This window comes from Clinocottus analis, unplaced genomic scaffold (assembly GCF_023055335.1).
Source record: "Clinocottus analis isolate CAN_PGR_092001 unplaced genomic scaffold, fCliAna1.0.p SCAF_6, whole genome shotgun sequence".
Classification (NCBI taxonomy): domain Eukaryota; kingdom Metazoa; phylum Chordata; class Actinopteri; order Perciformes; family Cottidae; genus Clinocottus; species Clinocottus analis.
Window position 1 is genome coordinate 7,540,922 of NW_027176218.1, and position 15,442 is coordinate 7,556,363.

Sequence of the window (15,442 nt, forward strand, 5' to 3'; positions counted from 1 at the left end):
TCAAATCAATAAAACAACAAGGGTGCCCAAATTTATGCACCTGCCTACTTTTGTTTGAGTAATTACTGCACACGTTCTATAAACTTCATTTCACTTCTGAAATATCACTGTGTTTGTCTGCTATATGATATATTTAATTGAAATTGCTGTTCCGAGCACCCAATGATACATAAAGGAAAATCTTGAAAAGGATCAGGGGTGCCCAAGCTTTTTCATACCACTGTGGTTTAGTGCCTTTGTACAGCATATTATTATCATATTTTAATACTTACTGTAATAGATTATCATATTGGATTGACAATGAATCCCTGGTCAGTAATTCTTCATAATAACATGCATATACTGTAGGAGTAATATGGTCCTTCCAACCAAGTACTTGAGTAATCCAAAGTATTTACAGTAGAAGTACATCATTAAACTCCATACACATTATAAAAATGACTAAATAAAAAATAAATGTATTAATTTATCTCTTCATAAGAAAATAATCATGACCTTAAAGCTACTTCTCTTCAACACCAGAAACTCACGCACAGTACCACAGACAGAGTATTCACATTGTAAGGCCATTATGACAATGTAATTCAAGATAAAACCTGAAAATGAGAACTGGATGTTCTTTACAGCGTTGCAACAAGAGGCCGAGAAAATAAAATGATAGAAAAATAAATTCCCCTCGTCCCACTGAGCCACCTGTCCATCATATGTCCTTCGGCTCCACACGGCCAGACATGCAGAACGACAGTGGGCTGATCCATGCAGGGTCTCTATATGTAGACGGGCGTCTCCTGTCCTGTCAGCAGTCTGAACATCACAGCAGGCATCGTCTTCATGTTGATCTGGCAGAGATGAGAAGGGGCGAACAATTACACTGTCAATTTAAGAAGCACGGTCCTAATCGCATCCTTTGAGCCCCGGACTAATTTACTGTGCCATCAGATAGTCAGAGGAGACGTTGAAACTATTAACGAAAAAGAATAAAGGAGTCATACGCCGGCAGAAATTGGGCTAAAACACACACAAAAACAATGACACTGTGTGTTACCAGCTGGTGAAAGGTGGAAATAATAGAGTAGAAGATGCACCTGGCTCACTTATTAACACGTTGTATCTTGATTATTTAATCACTACAAAACACTGAGGTGTAAAAATTACACTTTGTGGTTTTACGAGGGTTTGTGCGACAGACGTTAAATACAATTTAGAGGTGCTAGTGGATTTTGTTCCAAGCTGGCTGTTTGTTCCCTTTTTAAATCCATGCTAAGCAGCTAATCTGGTAGTCTCATATTCACCGTACAGGCAAGAGAGATCATCCAACTCTCAGCACGAAAGATAATAAACCAAAAAATAGTCAAACTGTTCTTTTGAAACACATAATCTATTTGGGGATATATCATGACATGCACTTTAATTTGTAGATTTTAGGTAATAAATTCTTTTACTTAGGTTGTCATTAAATGGAATCGCATACTTCTACATTTCTCACCAGGCAAGTGTTGTCGAACAATCATCCCTCATATGATGGACTATTTTCTTTTGGGAAGGGAAAGATTGTCCACGTTTACATCATACAAAATTAAAGATTGACCTTTTCTCTTTTACTGATTTCATTTATCGATTAAATCCATGCAGGATTACAATGACGTAGGAGACTAAAAGTCCTTAGCTTTAACTAACCTGAAGCTGATCTAATCTATAGGTATGTCTTTAAACAGGCTGCATGGATGGTACAGTGATTTGTGTGGTGCAGTAATCAGTGAAAATTGCTATCTTGTGGCATGATGTCTTCTTACCTCACCCACTGAGACAGACAGAGTTTGAACAATCTTCTCATGTGCCATGGCCACAACACTCTGACCGTTTATTTCAATGATTCTGTGTCCAACACGAACACCGCCTCGTTCAGCTATGCCGCCTCGCATAAGACTGCAGATCTGAAAATGTGACGAGAAAAAAAAACACACTTTATGTGTAAGTGCGTAGCACAGCCCTCACTACTTAAAAGCAGGTGTGTCCTTTAAAATTTAGCCTCGACCTATAGTTTTGTGTAATGATTCATACTAACAAGAGCTGACTCACAATGCCATTCTGCACACTGAAACCAAGCTGGAACTTGAGATCGGGTCTCTTGATGAGGACAGTGGTGACAGGAGGGCAGCTCACAATACTCAGCTTCACCTTCACCTGATTTTTCAGACCCTGGACCAAAAACACATAAAAACCACATTCATCTTACAGTCATTTTAAAGGACAAGTCTGATGATTCTTACTGTCAAAAGAATTAAACCCAAACTAAATCCCTCTACGTATCACCTGAAGCCAAAGTCTTCTACAGCGTATTCCTCATTAGTGTCAGAATATTTAAAACATGAGGGCAGTAGTTATTTTTGATTTGTTCCTACATACATGTTCTTGCTAAATAAAATGCTCTGTTTGAGTGGCGTTAAACACCAGGACATTGTTTATGTTGTGATATCTTATTCGAAGAATGAATGAACACTGAATATGATGTGAAAGCCGGAGGTGCCTGATGCTGCCTACTTTGATGATGCCCTGACAGGTGGCAAGTGGCAGCCCCACCAGGCTAGTGTCATTGATGGACATAATCTGGTCCCCAACACTGAGTTTTCCAGAGCGAGCTGCAGGGCCGCTGTTCTGCATGCTGGCCAGGATGACTGTGGGCAGAATGGAGCCCCAACCAGACTCCACTATCACCACACCGAGGATCTCCCCTTTATGCTTCTCCACATTCAGCTGGAACAAAGAGGAAGCCTTTCTTAATCGTTTTCAAGCATATTTCCAATGTCAAGGTTGAGTAGATTTGTGAGGTTCTGGTGCAGTGATTTATGTTTAGGGAAATCCATCTGTCATGATCATCCACAATTCACCCGCAGCCAAATAAAAAATGTCACACCTCTTTACAGTTGTCTGAGTTTGAGAAATGGACGAGGTCGTCGTGGTACATTTCCTGGGAGTTGATGATGTCACTGTATTGTTTCTGGCTCAAGTCTGTCGGGTTGATGCCGTTGGCTCGCAGGAACTCTCTGTACGCCACGCTAAAAGCCTGACCGATGGACTGTGCAATGAGCTGTGCCTGTGGGAAGGGGAGAGTTTGGGGGAAACTTCTCAGCAGAGAGTTGACAACAGCAAGGAGGTGAGACATGTCACAATGTTTTAGTGACCATAGAACAAATATCTTAAAGAAAACTAAAGTGCAACCCCCGAAGAAAAAATGTTTGAGCAGTTTAGCAGCAAACACTCACATCCTCCGACTCAAACACATAGCAGATCATCCGATACTGACTCTTCCCTTCGCTGCCAGAGTCAGGAGATTCTAAGAAATCCTCTGATGAGGCCTGAGACATGCGCCTCCGTGCCATCAGAACAACAATACTGCCAATGTCGGCTATATAGGAGATGGTCCTCAAGGCACTGTCCATCATTGTCTCCTGCGGAGCAAAGACAATTCTTTACTCATTATTTCTAAAAATAGATTTAACACGGGAGGGCAGCTGAATCAACACACAAAGACTCACTAACCTGTGTGTCAGCGTTCAGCACTTTGACAGCTTTAGTGGAGATGAACAGATCCACTTCTGTCATCATTTGAGATTCTTCATCTTGGCTCTTTGAAATATAGAAAATAATGTTAATCAAACATTTAATATGTTTGTACTTTTATATCACAATGCAAACGTTCAGCACATTTTCAAAACATGACCGTGTGCAGGTGAGCAAAAAAGACATGCAAGAGCTCCACCGTGTGGTAGAGAAATGACTCTGCGGCTTGACAACAAATAAATCAGCTGCAGTACATGTATACTGATAAATACACTTACAATTATATTAAAATCTAAAGTAAAAGTCAATTTGGGAACCAAAGCATCTGCCAGGGCTGATTGACCAGGTTGTTGTATCCAGAAAGATCAATTGTGATTCTTATACCTGCAAACACACACTTAGGAGCTTGTCTAATGCCAAAAATCACAAATCGCCATCAATCTAGAATCAATTCCTCTGGACACAAAATCTTCTGTTTGCTAAATGTGTTGCTACATTCTTGAGACATACACATAGGAATAGAAAGTGTGTTGCAGCATCTTCGGCAGACTTGGATTATGTATAAACTGAATCAATGGACGTTAACGACTGTCTCCCGGAGAAGGCAGATTACCTTGATACGACTGACAGCTTCATGGGCCTGGGACATACGGACAGATTTGGATGGGTTTTTATCAGACAACACCTGAGTGCAGCCAAGGTAGTTAGCAGCAAAGATGATCCCATCAATAAGGTCCTCGGGCTCACAGGGACCTGGGACTATGCAGCAAAACATAAGACTCCCATTGTAAAACATTGTAATGTGCTGCGATTTATATTAATAAATTCGTCAGAATATTATAGGATAATTACCATCCTCAAAGCTGGGGAAAGAAGCTGCTTCCTGTGTGTTCTTTAAAACAAGTTATCATGTCAACAAATTAGACTTCAATAGACAACTCTGTTAAGGCAATAATACCTGAAAAGACGTATCACCCATTTGAATTATCAAAGCAGATTTTTGTTGTAGAAATAATACAAAATGAACTTATAAAGATGGAAAAAGACAAACTAGTTAGCAAAAAACTACACCGTCATACATTACAACTGGTGAATTACATCTTTGACAACACATCTTCTGTTGTGCAATCAGTCTTTACCTTGGCTGAGTTGCTGTCCTCCTCAGGGACAGGCTGTGGAGACGGAGGCCTCCTCGGCTGCTCTGGCATAACCTCAGGTATTACAGCTGTGCTTGGCTTCGCCCCCTGTTGTATAAAAACATCTGCTTTAACTTCAGCGACATTGTTTTTGTCGTATTGTCCTGTCTGGATGATAACCCATGTGAAAAAAAGGCAAAAAAGACTATTTGAGGCTAAGCTTGCAATTCAAATCTTACTCAATTCACTCTGCGACACGGAGATGGTAGATTGTACAGAAACAAACTCAAGACAAAGGGAATGTGATCTAACAAAGATCTGCCTTATTTGCATTGACGTATACCTGCTGGGGTTTCTCTGGCCATCCCTGCCTCTCCTCAAGAGGCTCCCTCTGTTGTTCCGGTGTGTGAATAGGAGCCAGGGATGGTTTGATAACCCTGGGTTCGCTCTCCCGGCTGTCAGTAGAGGAGGGACTGGGTCTGGGAACAGGGGAAGTCTCTTTACGAGGCGGCGCCTTCTGGGTGTCAGCAGGCAGCTGAGCATGGGAGTGACGAGGTGGTGGAGGAGGGTGTGGCTTACAGGAACCAGACCTAGCTTTGGTCCGCACAGCGGCTTTTTTGCCGTGATTCGACAAGGTCTTTGGACGTTGTTCAGTGCTGTTCGTCGCGCATCCTTTGATCCCAGAAACAACAGGCTCCATGTCATCTCCTGTTACCTTCCTCCCTCGTCCTTTACCCTGCCTCTCCTTCTCTTTTGCACCCATGTGAGAGGACTCACACTTCTTACTGGCTCCTGGGATATTATGGTTTCTTGTGACTCGGGTGTCATCTTCTCTTTCCCTTTCAGCATCTCCCTTTCTAATTCTTTCATTCACATTGTCCTGATAAAGGCTAGTCTTCCTTTGAACACTGTCGTCTGTCCCCTCTAAATCCTCTATAAATTTGGCCCCATCCAGCACCTCTTCTATCTCATCTCCATCACTGAAGAAGAATCTGTTCTCCTGTCCTTTTCCCACCTCCCTCTCAGCTTCATCCCCTGCAATCGGAGCACAATGGGACCTAAAGCGATGGCCCGTCTTGTGAGGCTTAGTGTCTGATTGTGATCCCTCACATGTGTCTTTGCCGTGACGAGGCCTGGGAGCGAACTGGTCAACATCACTGCTGTTCTCATTAATATTATCACCTACTGCATGCTTTACATAGCCACCATCCTCAGGAGAGTACTGTTTGTAGTACCTTGTGTCCACAACGCCCTCCTTGTTCAAATGCAGCACCTCATCATAGTCCTGCTCTACATCGGAGCCCACGTTGTCGTACTCAGAGCAGGTGTCCTCCATGTCCTCAGGACTAGGGTCACAGCTCATGTAATAGTGGCTTACAGGAACAGAAGGAATCAGTTGGTCGTTGTTATCATCCTTTAAGGTACACAGTGGTTTTTCGGATGCCTCTGTCACCAAACCTCCCTGCTCTTCTTGGCTCTGTTGAGTGAGTCCTGGACTGGGGCACGGAGGGCTGGGCGCCAATATTTTGGTAATGGTTCCTGGCTTTTTTCCATGAGCCATAACTGGCCCTGTAAGCCCGCTACCCTCAACCCTGTGGACATTTATAAAAAATAAAAAATTAGATGATTCTTTTTTAGATGCATTATGCTTTCTGCGTATTTTGACTTGATGCCTTACTTTGTAGAAAAGAAAAATCCTTAAAGAAATACAATGTTTTTGAATAGAATTTACACAAAAACAGGTCAAAATTATTTTCTGGAACGAACATACTGTAGAAATAAACTGCTACAGGTTATGTCTCTCTTAATCATAAATACATACATTTAGCCGAAGGATTTTGTATCAGCTACACCACCTATTTCCTGGTTTACTTTTCAAGCTATTACAGTGACACCCAACACACCACAGAGCTTTTCTCAAGCACTTTAACACTATACAAGAATTAAATAACATGATTAAATATTTCTTTCCACACTTATTTGTTTTACACAAACATTTGGAATGAGATCATATCAGAGTAAATGTCTCTGTTTCACAAACACAATACCTACCAGCAGTAACCATAAATTTAAGTCATAATAATGTACATCTATTTCTTCCTCAACATTTAACATCCACAGCCACCATCTCTGTCCTTTTGTCCATGACTGCTGTTGTTTCTTATCTGTTATCTGCTTTGTTGCATCTGCTCTAATTTTGTCTTGATGTCCTGCAGAACAGGAAACATGCAGCAAACCCATTTTAAGAGAATCAGGCCAGCAGCCTGGGATGTTTTTCTTATGTGAAATAATTGTTACTCTATAAAAATATACCCTCACTTACAAACTCATCCCTGAAGCATTTAAATATAATGTGTTTAGTATGAATGCCAGATTTATGATCCATGACTTAAGTCTTCTTTGTAAACCTATTATAGTCATAATAGAATAGTACCGTACAACAATATTTTGACATCTGAGCAGCATCTCTGATTGGCTGTTTGGCCTGGATTATGGCACAACACAACTTCATATGTATTTGTAGATTAACAGATAATGCCACAATTCAATAAGAATGATCTGGTGGAAAATGTATTTCTGCACTGTTCCCTGTCACTTTTATGATTTCTTTCGTGACAAAAAAGAAAATATTCTAATCACAACACTGTTAATGAAATCCGTACAGTACTATACAGCTAATACTAATCAGTTAATCAATTAGTCAATTGACTGTTTTACATATTGATTGATAAATGAAAATAATAGTTAGCTGCATCTCTATGAAAGACACAAACCTTAAAGAAAAAAGGAGAATTCCTCAATTCAAAATAAAAAACAAAATAAACAAAAATGCAATCACGAGGAACAGTACAGTAGGTAGCTCAATAACACCCTTGTAAATGATTGGGGTCCATTAAATCTATGTTAATTTATATTGTGATTTTAAACAACAACAAAAAAACGTATCCTGCTGTTCATGGTCTGGTGGCGTTATCACTTTGTACTGAATCTGTTGGAGCTATCACACTGAACACATACCCGCCCAGTCTAAACATGTCAACACCCTCATCTCAACATGAATCATGTAAGCTTGAGGATGAACTGCAAATGCGCTATTTGGGAAAAATCATTTGGATATGATTCAGGTTTCTAAAACAAACAAAAAAGATCCCAGCCGTGTTGATCAGGTGATAATAAAAATGAGATTACGGTGTTATGAGCAGGTACAAAAACCTAATCCAGATCACCTGGATACAGGACAACACTCGGACCTAATCATGACCTCTCCATGGTGCTGAAGTGGTCAATAGGCTCAGTTGTTTTGATTTCACGCATCTCGCCCTGCCCTTGACGTATATTTGTGGTATTGTATAAACGCATTACGCTGAACTTTTGCCGCACCTGCAGAAGTGGTTGTTGTGGTTGCTCCGGTTTCAACACAAGTGGACGCCGCATTCCCATCTGCTAAAATATCGATAACATAATCGGATATATGGTTTTCCTGCGTAGGCTATATAGCACGCAATGATGGAGCTGCACACACACCCACCCACACATATACACACTCTCTCTCTCTCTCTCTCTCTCTCTCTCTCTCTCTCTCTCTCTCTCTCTCTCTCTCTCTCTCTCTCTCTCTCTCTCTCTTAGAGAGATACACACACACACACACACACTCTCGGCTAATTTCACCATTTGGAAACAAATATTATCCTGCTGCTGCAATTCACATCGACCTTGATTTGAAGCATCGCGACTGCACCATGCTGACATCCAGCTTGTGGGCTGATGTTGTACCAGAGGAGCACCAGCATTGTCTTCAGCTCTGTTATCACAAGCCGTATAGGCCTACTTGCATTACTATTACATGTATCCCATCTCACACAGTCAATCCTACATGCCACTTACCAACATCTATCCTGTCGGCGGCCCTCCTTGAAAAAAACGCCCGTGTGCTGATCAGATCAGATGGCTCTCCGGAATGGTGATTTTTGAATAAAAGCCGCACAGCAGCCCAGGAACCTGTGTAGAAAATACACCCCCATCATGTGCTCACTGCTCTGTCCCCCAACAAATAACACAGTTAAAGGCATAATAAACACATATGAGTCAAACACAAACCTATAAAAATGAACAATATCATTTTAGTTTAAAACACATATAGGCAAATAGCAATGCATAATTGATTTAACAGAAGGTGCCATGTATGTAACAGGGGTGATTTATAAATGTTTTGCATTATATTCACATTGTGTTTCATTCAATATATATGTGTATGTATATAAACACATATTCTACAAGAACAATATGTTTGTAAATGTATTTTACCTTGTTTTGTGCATTAAGGGAGTTGAGAAAATATCGATGTAGCTGGGATCGATTAGTTCGTCCTGAAAGGCATTCTGCGATCCGCTGGCTGAGCCTGAGAGGCGGGAGTGTTATCATCCACCACTGCAGCGCTTCTCCCGGTTTGTCATCTTGTGTTTTGCATTGACAGTCTTTAAATTAACGCTTTAACCGTTTTCTATTCCAATGCGAAGCACCAACAGCTACAAATGCATGCCCGTTTTAAAATAGTCTCTCTTTCAGAGCTAAGTCAGCTAGCTAAATAGAGCCGCAGTGTTATCCATCGACACTGTCCACACCGATAATTGCCCTCAAAGTATGCAACAAAGAAACGCTTCTGAAACACGTAACGCTCAAAGTTTTTCTCCAACAGCCCCAATAGCGCCCGCACCATGACCGAGAGAGCCAACAAAGACAAACTCAGGCGGAGTCTGTCGTTGTCCAAGAGTAAGAAGAAAGGCAACGTCAGAGCTGGGATTTCTGCCAGTGCTGCCACCACGTCTCCCATCACCTCGTTCTTCAGCAGCCAGCCTCCACCGAAGCTGGCCTGCCCTCTGTGTGGCCAGTTTGTACCAAGATTCAAGATCAATGAGCACATTGATTTGCAATGTCAGAACTTTGAGAGAGGAGACAGCGATGTTGCCTCAGCAAGTAATAGTGTTGCGCCAAGCACCCAGCTGTCACCCAGAAGGAAGCCCCCAAAGCTCCCAGAGCTGGATCCAGAGAATGAAGAAGAGGTCAAAGAGACAAAGACCAGCCCGTATTTTAAAAAGAATAACTCTCAGCAGGCACCACGGGAGACGAGAAGTAAAAGTGCAGTCAGGAGGACAATTGACCTGGGAAGTCTCTCTTCCAGGTTATTTGGTTCTTGTCAAAAGGTACCTGAGAGGACACAGACGGAGGATAAACATTCCCCAATGTGTTCTGAAAAGAAGATTCATTCTTCTGAGACACTCAGGAGCTCCCAGAAAGAAAATCTTCAGAGTTTAGAAGACAACAAAGAGTGTGTAACAGTCATTGACCTTACAGAAACTAGTGACGGTACTCAAACTGCACTGGAAGATCTATCGTGTTCAGATGGAGGACGGACGCTCAAACAGAAAACATCGAAATCAGAGACTGTCCCAAAACGGGTTGCTCCAATGCTGCGCTCTTCTTCCTCCAAACTCTCAAAGAGAAAGAAGGAAATAACTTCCTCTGACAAGGTGTCTGAGTTCATAAAAAAAGCTAAACATGAGGGGAGCAGCGGAGAACCAGATGAAATGTTATCTAGTGAAAGTGTAGCGAAGACAACAGATACAGACCGGCTTAAAACTGAGGTACCTTCTTCAAGTACTTGTGACGACCCTTTAAGTTCAGAGGAAACATGTGAGAAAAGTGCTGCAGCAAATAATCGTGATTCACCGGCTGAGTTTGGTCCTGAGACCACTGCCAGCAGTGGCCAGGAGAGCTCTCCACCCCCATGGCTTCCCTACTACCTCCGTAACTTCAAGACTGTACTACAAGCTGTCCTGGAGAATGAGGACGACAGGTCATTGTTCAACCAGGATGACATGTCACTCGTGCATGCATTTGAGAAACTTTCAGGTATGCTTAATGTATATATCTCATTATTAAGTTTAAGTGAGGTCTTATCTCTAACATGTATTTTTCCTCTTAAAGTCATGGGGCAGAAGCTATATGTGAGACTCTTTCAGAGGAAACTGAAGTGGCTTCAAGTAAATAAACTTGGTTATGAAGAGATAAGCAGTGACCTGGGACCTGTTGCTCAGGAGCTGGTTCAAGGTGGTTTCCTACAGACAGGTAAACAATCCCTAATGTAGTTTGACATCTGTCTCCACTTCCGAACACTTTTTCATCTTCCTGATTTGTAACTGCTGCTCCTTAAAGATTGTATAAATTGTAGAGAGAGTAGAGCTGTCCACAAAGAATGACAGAAAAATAGAACCTTAAGTCTTGTTTTCCAGATATGTGCTCAAATGCTTTTGGGGAAAAAAAGTAATTCAGGATTAAAAACAACAACAAGGAAATACTAAACTAAGACCAAATCAAGTAATTAGTTGACTGCCCAAGAGGGGGCAGCCCAAAGCCCTATTCTGCACAAAAAACTCAACTGCTTAGACAATGAATGGATTGATGAAATTGGTAAAACAATTATAATATTAATTGGTATATAACCACCAGATTCCCAATGGCCCCAAACTCTGGAACAGTGTTTCTGTTGAAATGTATCAATATTTTGTGACCTCATTAAAAAATGATGAAATAATTTCTTTTTTAATATTTGTTGGCATTTCTACATCAGTTAGTCTCCATGTGCCATGTCGCTTTTGACTCATACTTTGTATTGTACCAATCACTTTTGTTCAATTCTTTGGAAAAAAGCATCACAAATTAGATATAGATATAGATATATATATAATACATAATGTACATTATCCGGCAGAAAGACCACATCACACAAAAAATGTACATTTTCTCTTGTCAATCCCCTCCTGTCCTATTTTTGTTTATCAAAGAGAGTGACCTTCAGGATTTGGGGGAGGCTCTGGATCTCCTTCCTGCTGCTGAACTCAAAACTCTGGCTAAGACTTTCCATCTGGGTAATTCTGGGACTCAGAAACATCAGCTAGTGGACGGACTTCTCCGTCTGAGCAGACAAAAGTGCCTCTTCTCTCTCACCTCTGCTCAGGCCAACATTGGGGCTGTCATCCTCAAAAGGTGAGATGTTTCAATGCATTGTGCTCATTCGCAGCACTTGTATCACAGTAATGGTCTCACCCCTGTTCTCTCTAACTTTAAAGGGCAAAGCAGCTTGCAAGTTCCTGTGTGCGCCTGTGTCGTGGTCCTCGAGCCGTCTTTTCTCGTATCCTTCTCCTCTTTTCTCTGACGGACACCATGGATGAAGAGGAGATGGCGGCTGGTGGGCAGAGCCAGCTCTTCACCATCCTGCAGGTTAACTCAGGACGCCTGGCCTTCCCAGACTATGTGGTGCAGCGTAAAGCCAAGGTGTTCCAGGACAGAGACGATCTTATCAGGTGCGGGTCTGCCACAAGAGTTGAAAGGAGTTATATCTACGCAGGACAGCCAGGAATAAATACTAATGACTCCATCCATCACAGGTATGAAGCATCCATGCGTGCTCTGCAAGAAGTAGTCTCAGCTATGCAAGGAGGTCAGTGGGAAGAAGCCATGGAGCTTTACACTGCTGCCAAAAGTGTCTGGCAGGAGCTGAGGAAAAACCATGACCTCAGGTGACATAAATATTTATTTGCTTTTGTTTAAAACAGAGGTAGAGAGTCCTGAGATATTGTTTCATGTTGACATTACCATTGTGTTGGATAGTCACCAGGAGGAGCTCCCTGTTTTCCTGCGCAGCTTCTCCACAGGATGGGCTTACACTCGGATCTTATCCAGAGGGGTGGAGATCTTGCAGAGGCTGCGTCATTACGAGGTGTTCTGGCCTTTATCCATTACAATCTGACAAATTCAAGGAGTGATGATGGTAAAATGATGTAAACAGTATTTTAAAGATGTTGTTGGTCTACTTGTGTGTTACAGGAAGCAGTAGAGGAGCTGCGGTCTTTACTGTCGCAGTTTGTTTACTCTCCTGACAGCCGAGGGAAATGGTGGGACAGACTGGCACTAAACCTTCACCAGCACCTAAAAAAACCTGAGCAAGTGAGCACCAGTGTCTGTGGTTACATTCCCCTCTTTAAGACGCAACAGCTGTCGTGTTTTCATTTATTTAACGTGGTCTGTTTCCGTTGCTCCAAGGCTATTTGTGCTATCAGAGATGGGCTATCGGACCCTCTGGTGCGAACTGGACCTAAACTTTCTCTTCACCAGAGAGCTGTCAGGATGAACGAGTCTGCCAGCTTGAAGAAGTATCACCTTCAACTTAAAGACCTGCCCACAATCCACGTCCAAGATGTCACGCATGTGAGTTTAGCACAATATGTCAATCGTTGGGTTTCCAAGAAAAATAATCTTTTTGTTGCATGTAAATTAGTAGATATATGAATTAATGTTCATACTTTTGGCAACAGGTGACCATACGGGGACAGCTGTTCCCTCATGAGGGGGGTATGGGGAAATCCAAGTTTCTTTTAGTAACAAATGGTGAAGGGGAAGACAGTGCTGAGACCACAATCATATGCTCTGTGGAAGAGCTGTGTTTAGCACATTACCACCAACAAGGCTTTGACCAAGGTTAGCCGTTTTTGAATGCATCTATTAAACATATGTTGGTATCCATTTAACATCTTATGTGTTGCCATTGTTGATGTCGCAGGGATCCATGGAGAGGGCTCAACATTCTCAACATTGTTTGCCCTTCTGTTTTGGGACATCATTTTTATGGAGGGCATCCAAGATGTTTTCAGAAATCCGTACCAGGTAAAGTAAGCTCAGCCTTTATAATATTTGTAAAGTTCCTGTGCATGTACTTGATATTAGTTGAAATCATCTTCCTTTCTTCTCACAGACATGTCCGTTGGATCTTTACACTGACTGTTTCTATGAGAACAGAAAAGAGGCGATTGACAGTCGCGTGCAGTTACTCAGGAAGTCGTCAGTGGAGACTCTGCACGCCATGTTGGAAGATGTTTGGACCTCCCAAGAGGGTAAAGTGTGTTCACTGGTCAACTGGGAGTGTTTCTCATCCCTTCAACAAGCACAGGTATTTACTGTCACTCTTGTAAATATACACTAAGTGACCACTTTATTAGGTACACCTGTAAAATCGAATGCGATTCAATAAATTCTACCTTTACAAAGATAATAATGATCCGTTTTGTTTGACACTTTCAGCTAGGTGTTTATTTTACCACAGTACATATTGTTTATCGTGGTGTTAAACTTTACTTCATTATGTTGAGACGTATTTCTAATGTTTTGCCCGCCACATTTATAAACATGAGGGGGGAATGAATATTAGAAACACATTTCGATACATCACAACACAACCACTAACAACAACCTCAGTAATAAACATTACATCACATTACAGTTCATAAAACTGTCGTCTACATGTGTTGCAGTAGTTACTAACATGGTACTGAAATACTCTATGTGCAGTCTCTCGTGTCGTGCATGGGGGGCGCCTTCTTAGGAGGGATAGTAACAAGAATGTCCAAAGACTACAGACACTGCCGTGCAGGTTTGCCTGATCTAGTGGTGTGGAACACCTCTAACAACAGCTACAAGGTGAGATTGCATCTTTTTCTGGCTCTTTGAATTATATATTCTCCTGTGTGTATGAATTCATAAACTCTGTGGTTCTTTTAAGTCTGGTTAAATGGGGTGTCTTGTTGTTGCAGCTGGTAGAGGTGAAGGGGCCCACTGACCGGCTTTCCCAGAAACAACAAATATGGCTGGATGAGCTGCAGAAGCTGGGAGCTGATGTGGAAGTGTGTCATGTGACGTCAACAGGAGCCAGAGGAGCTCGTCTGGAATAAACAGACACGGAAGGATTGACTGATAAGACATTGCTGCTAGTGTGTTCCAAAATGAAAACCCAAGCAGACGGAAACAAACAAACAAAAAAAGATCTGGGATCTTTTCTGATGTTGGTCATTGAGAACATATGTTGATGTTTACATGAGTAACTCTATGTATGTTTCATCTATCAGAAAAGTAATCATATTTGAGTACAGGCAATCTCATGGTAGGGAATGTGCCTTGTGACATGTGGCATTAACATCAGGAAAACCATTGCCTTCAACAGGAAGCGGTGCATCCTGAGATGATTAGAAATAGCTTTCCTACAGATAAGCTGAGTTAATGCATGAAAAGACATACGGCCAACGGCCACACTAAAGTGTTGATGTTTCCTTTTATTTGGTAAAACTATATTCTCAGGATCACAGGTGGCCAAGCAACAAAGACTCACTTTTAGTTGGCTTCTTAAAATACATTTTATGACAGCTCCACAAGTTTGTTCTACTGTTCTTACTGTGATAATATGGCTATTAAATATGCTGCTTTGTACCAGATCTACCAGATAATTAAAATAATATTTGAATTGTATATTCAATTGTTGTTTATTTTCTCCCTTAGCATTAATTGATTCATCGATTGGTCTATAAATGTCAGAAAATTTTCCTACAGCCAAGTGTCAACACCACATTGCTTGTTTAGTGTGAAACTACAAATTATTCAGACACTGGAACTTGAGTGTTTTGGGCTTTTTTGTTTAAAAAGACTGGTAATTTAAAAAAAATGGAAATGTAATGGTATTACCTGTGACTGAACTTTCTTAATATGTACACACTGTTCACACACTGAAACATTAAAAGAGAACACGATACAATTGCTTCTGTTTTCTCATTATCCTGTCACGTTGGGAAAGGGACATATGCATTGCAGACATTACATTGCACCCAGACACAGTTGCCGCTGTGATGAACGCAGGCCTGGAT

At 41.5% G+C, this 15,442-nt stretch overlaps 2 protein-coding genes across 2 annotated transcripts; one reads left to right on the forward strand and one right to left on the reverse strand.

Annotated features, from left to right (window-relative positions):
• Positions 1–121: 121 nt before the first annotated feature.
• Positions 122–8,687, reverse strand: apba2a (amyloid beta (A4) precursor protein-binding, family A, member 2a). The gene is made up of 12 exons (XM_068602867.1): positions 8,583–8,687; positions 5,041–6,289; positions 4,701–4,805; positions 4,414–4,453; positions 4,175–4,320; positions 3,541–3,627; positions 3,264–3,449; positions 2,915–3,094; positions 2,542–2,754; positions 2,080–2,199; positions 1,794–1,934; positions 122–839 (listed from the first exon to the last, which is right to left on the reverse strand). The coding sequence occupies exons 2-12, from the start codon at positions 6,256–6,258 to the stop codon at positions 768–770; spliced, it is 2,508 nt and encodes an 835-aa protein (XP_068458968.1). The 5' UTR covers positions 6,259–6,289; positions 8,583–8,687; the 3' UTR covers positions 122–767.
• Positions 8,688–9,117: 430 nt separating this feature from the next.
• On the forward strand, positions 9,118–15,299 carry fan1 (FANCD2 and FANCI associated nuclease 1). The gene is made up of 13 exons (XM_068602136.1): positions 9,118–10,607; positions 10,683–10,823; positions 11,540–11,741; positions 11,825–12,058; positions 12,143–12,274; positions 12,366–12,474; positions 12,582–12,701; positions 12,798–12,962; positions 13,070–13,232; positions 13,315–13,418; positions 13,507–13,701; positions 14,100–14,228; positions 14,342–15,299. The coding sequence occupies exons 1-13, from the start codon at positions 9,413–9,415 to the stop codon at positions 14,477–14,479; spliced, it is 3,027 nt and encodes a 1,008-aa protein (XP_068458237.1). The 5' UTR covers positions 9,118–9,412; the 3' UTR covers positions 14,480–15,299.
• The last annotated feature ends 143 nt before the right edge of the window (positions 15,300–15,442 follow it).

Coding starts and splice junctions, on each gene's coding strand:
- apba2a (XM_068602867.1), bottom strand. CDS start 6,258: ATGGCTCATGGAAAAAAGCCAGGAACCATTACCAAAATATTGGCGCCC. Junction 3,628..4,174: donor AAGCTGTCAGTCGTATCAAG/GTAATCTGCCTT, acceptor TATATTTCAAAG/AGCCAAGATGAAGAATCTCA. Junction 840..1,793: donor TGTCTGTCTCAGTGGGTGAG/GTAAGAAGACAT, acceptor CATCTCTGCCAG/ATCAACATGAAGACGATGCC.
- fan1 (XM_068602136.1), top strand. CDS start 9,413: ATGACCGAGAGAGCCAACAAAGACAAACTCAGGCGGAGTCTGTCGTTG. Junction 12,275..12,365: donor AGGAAAAACCATGACCTCAG/GTGACATAAATA, acceptor TGTGTTGGATAG/TCACCAGGAGGAGCTCCCTG. Junction 13,233..13,314: donor CCAACAAGGCTTTGACCAAG/GTTAGCCGTTTT, acceptor TTGATGTCGCAG/GGATCCATGGAGAGGGCTCA.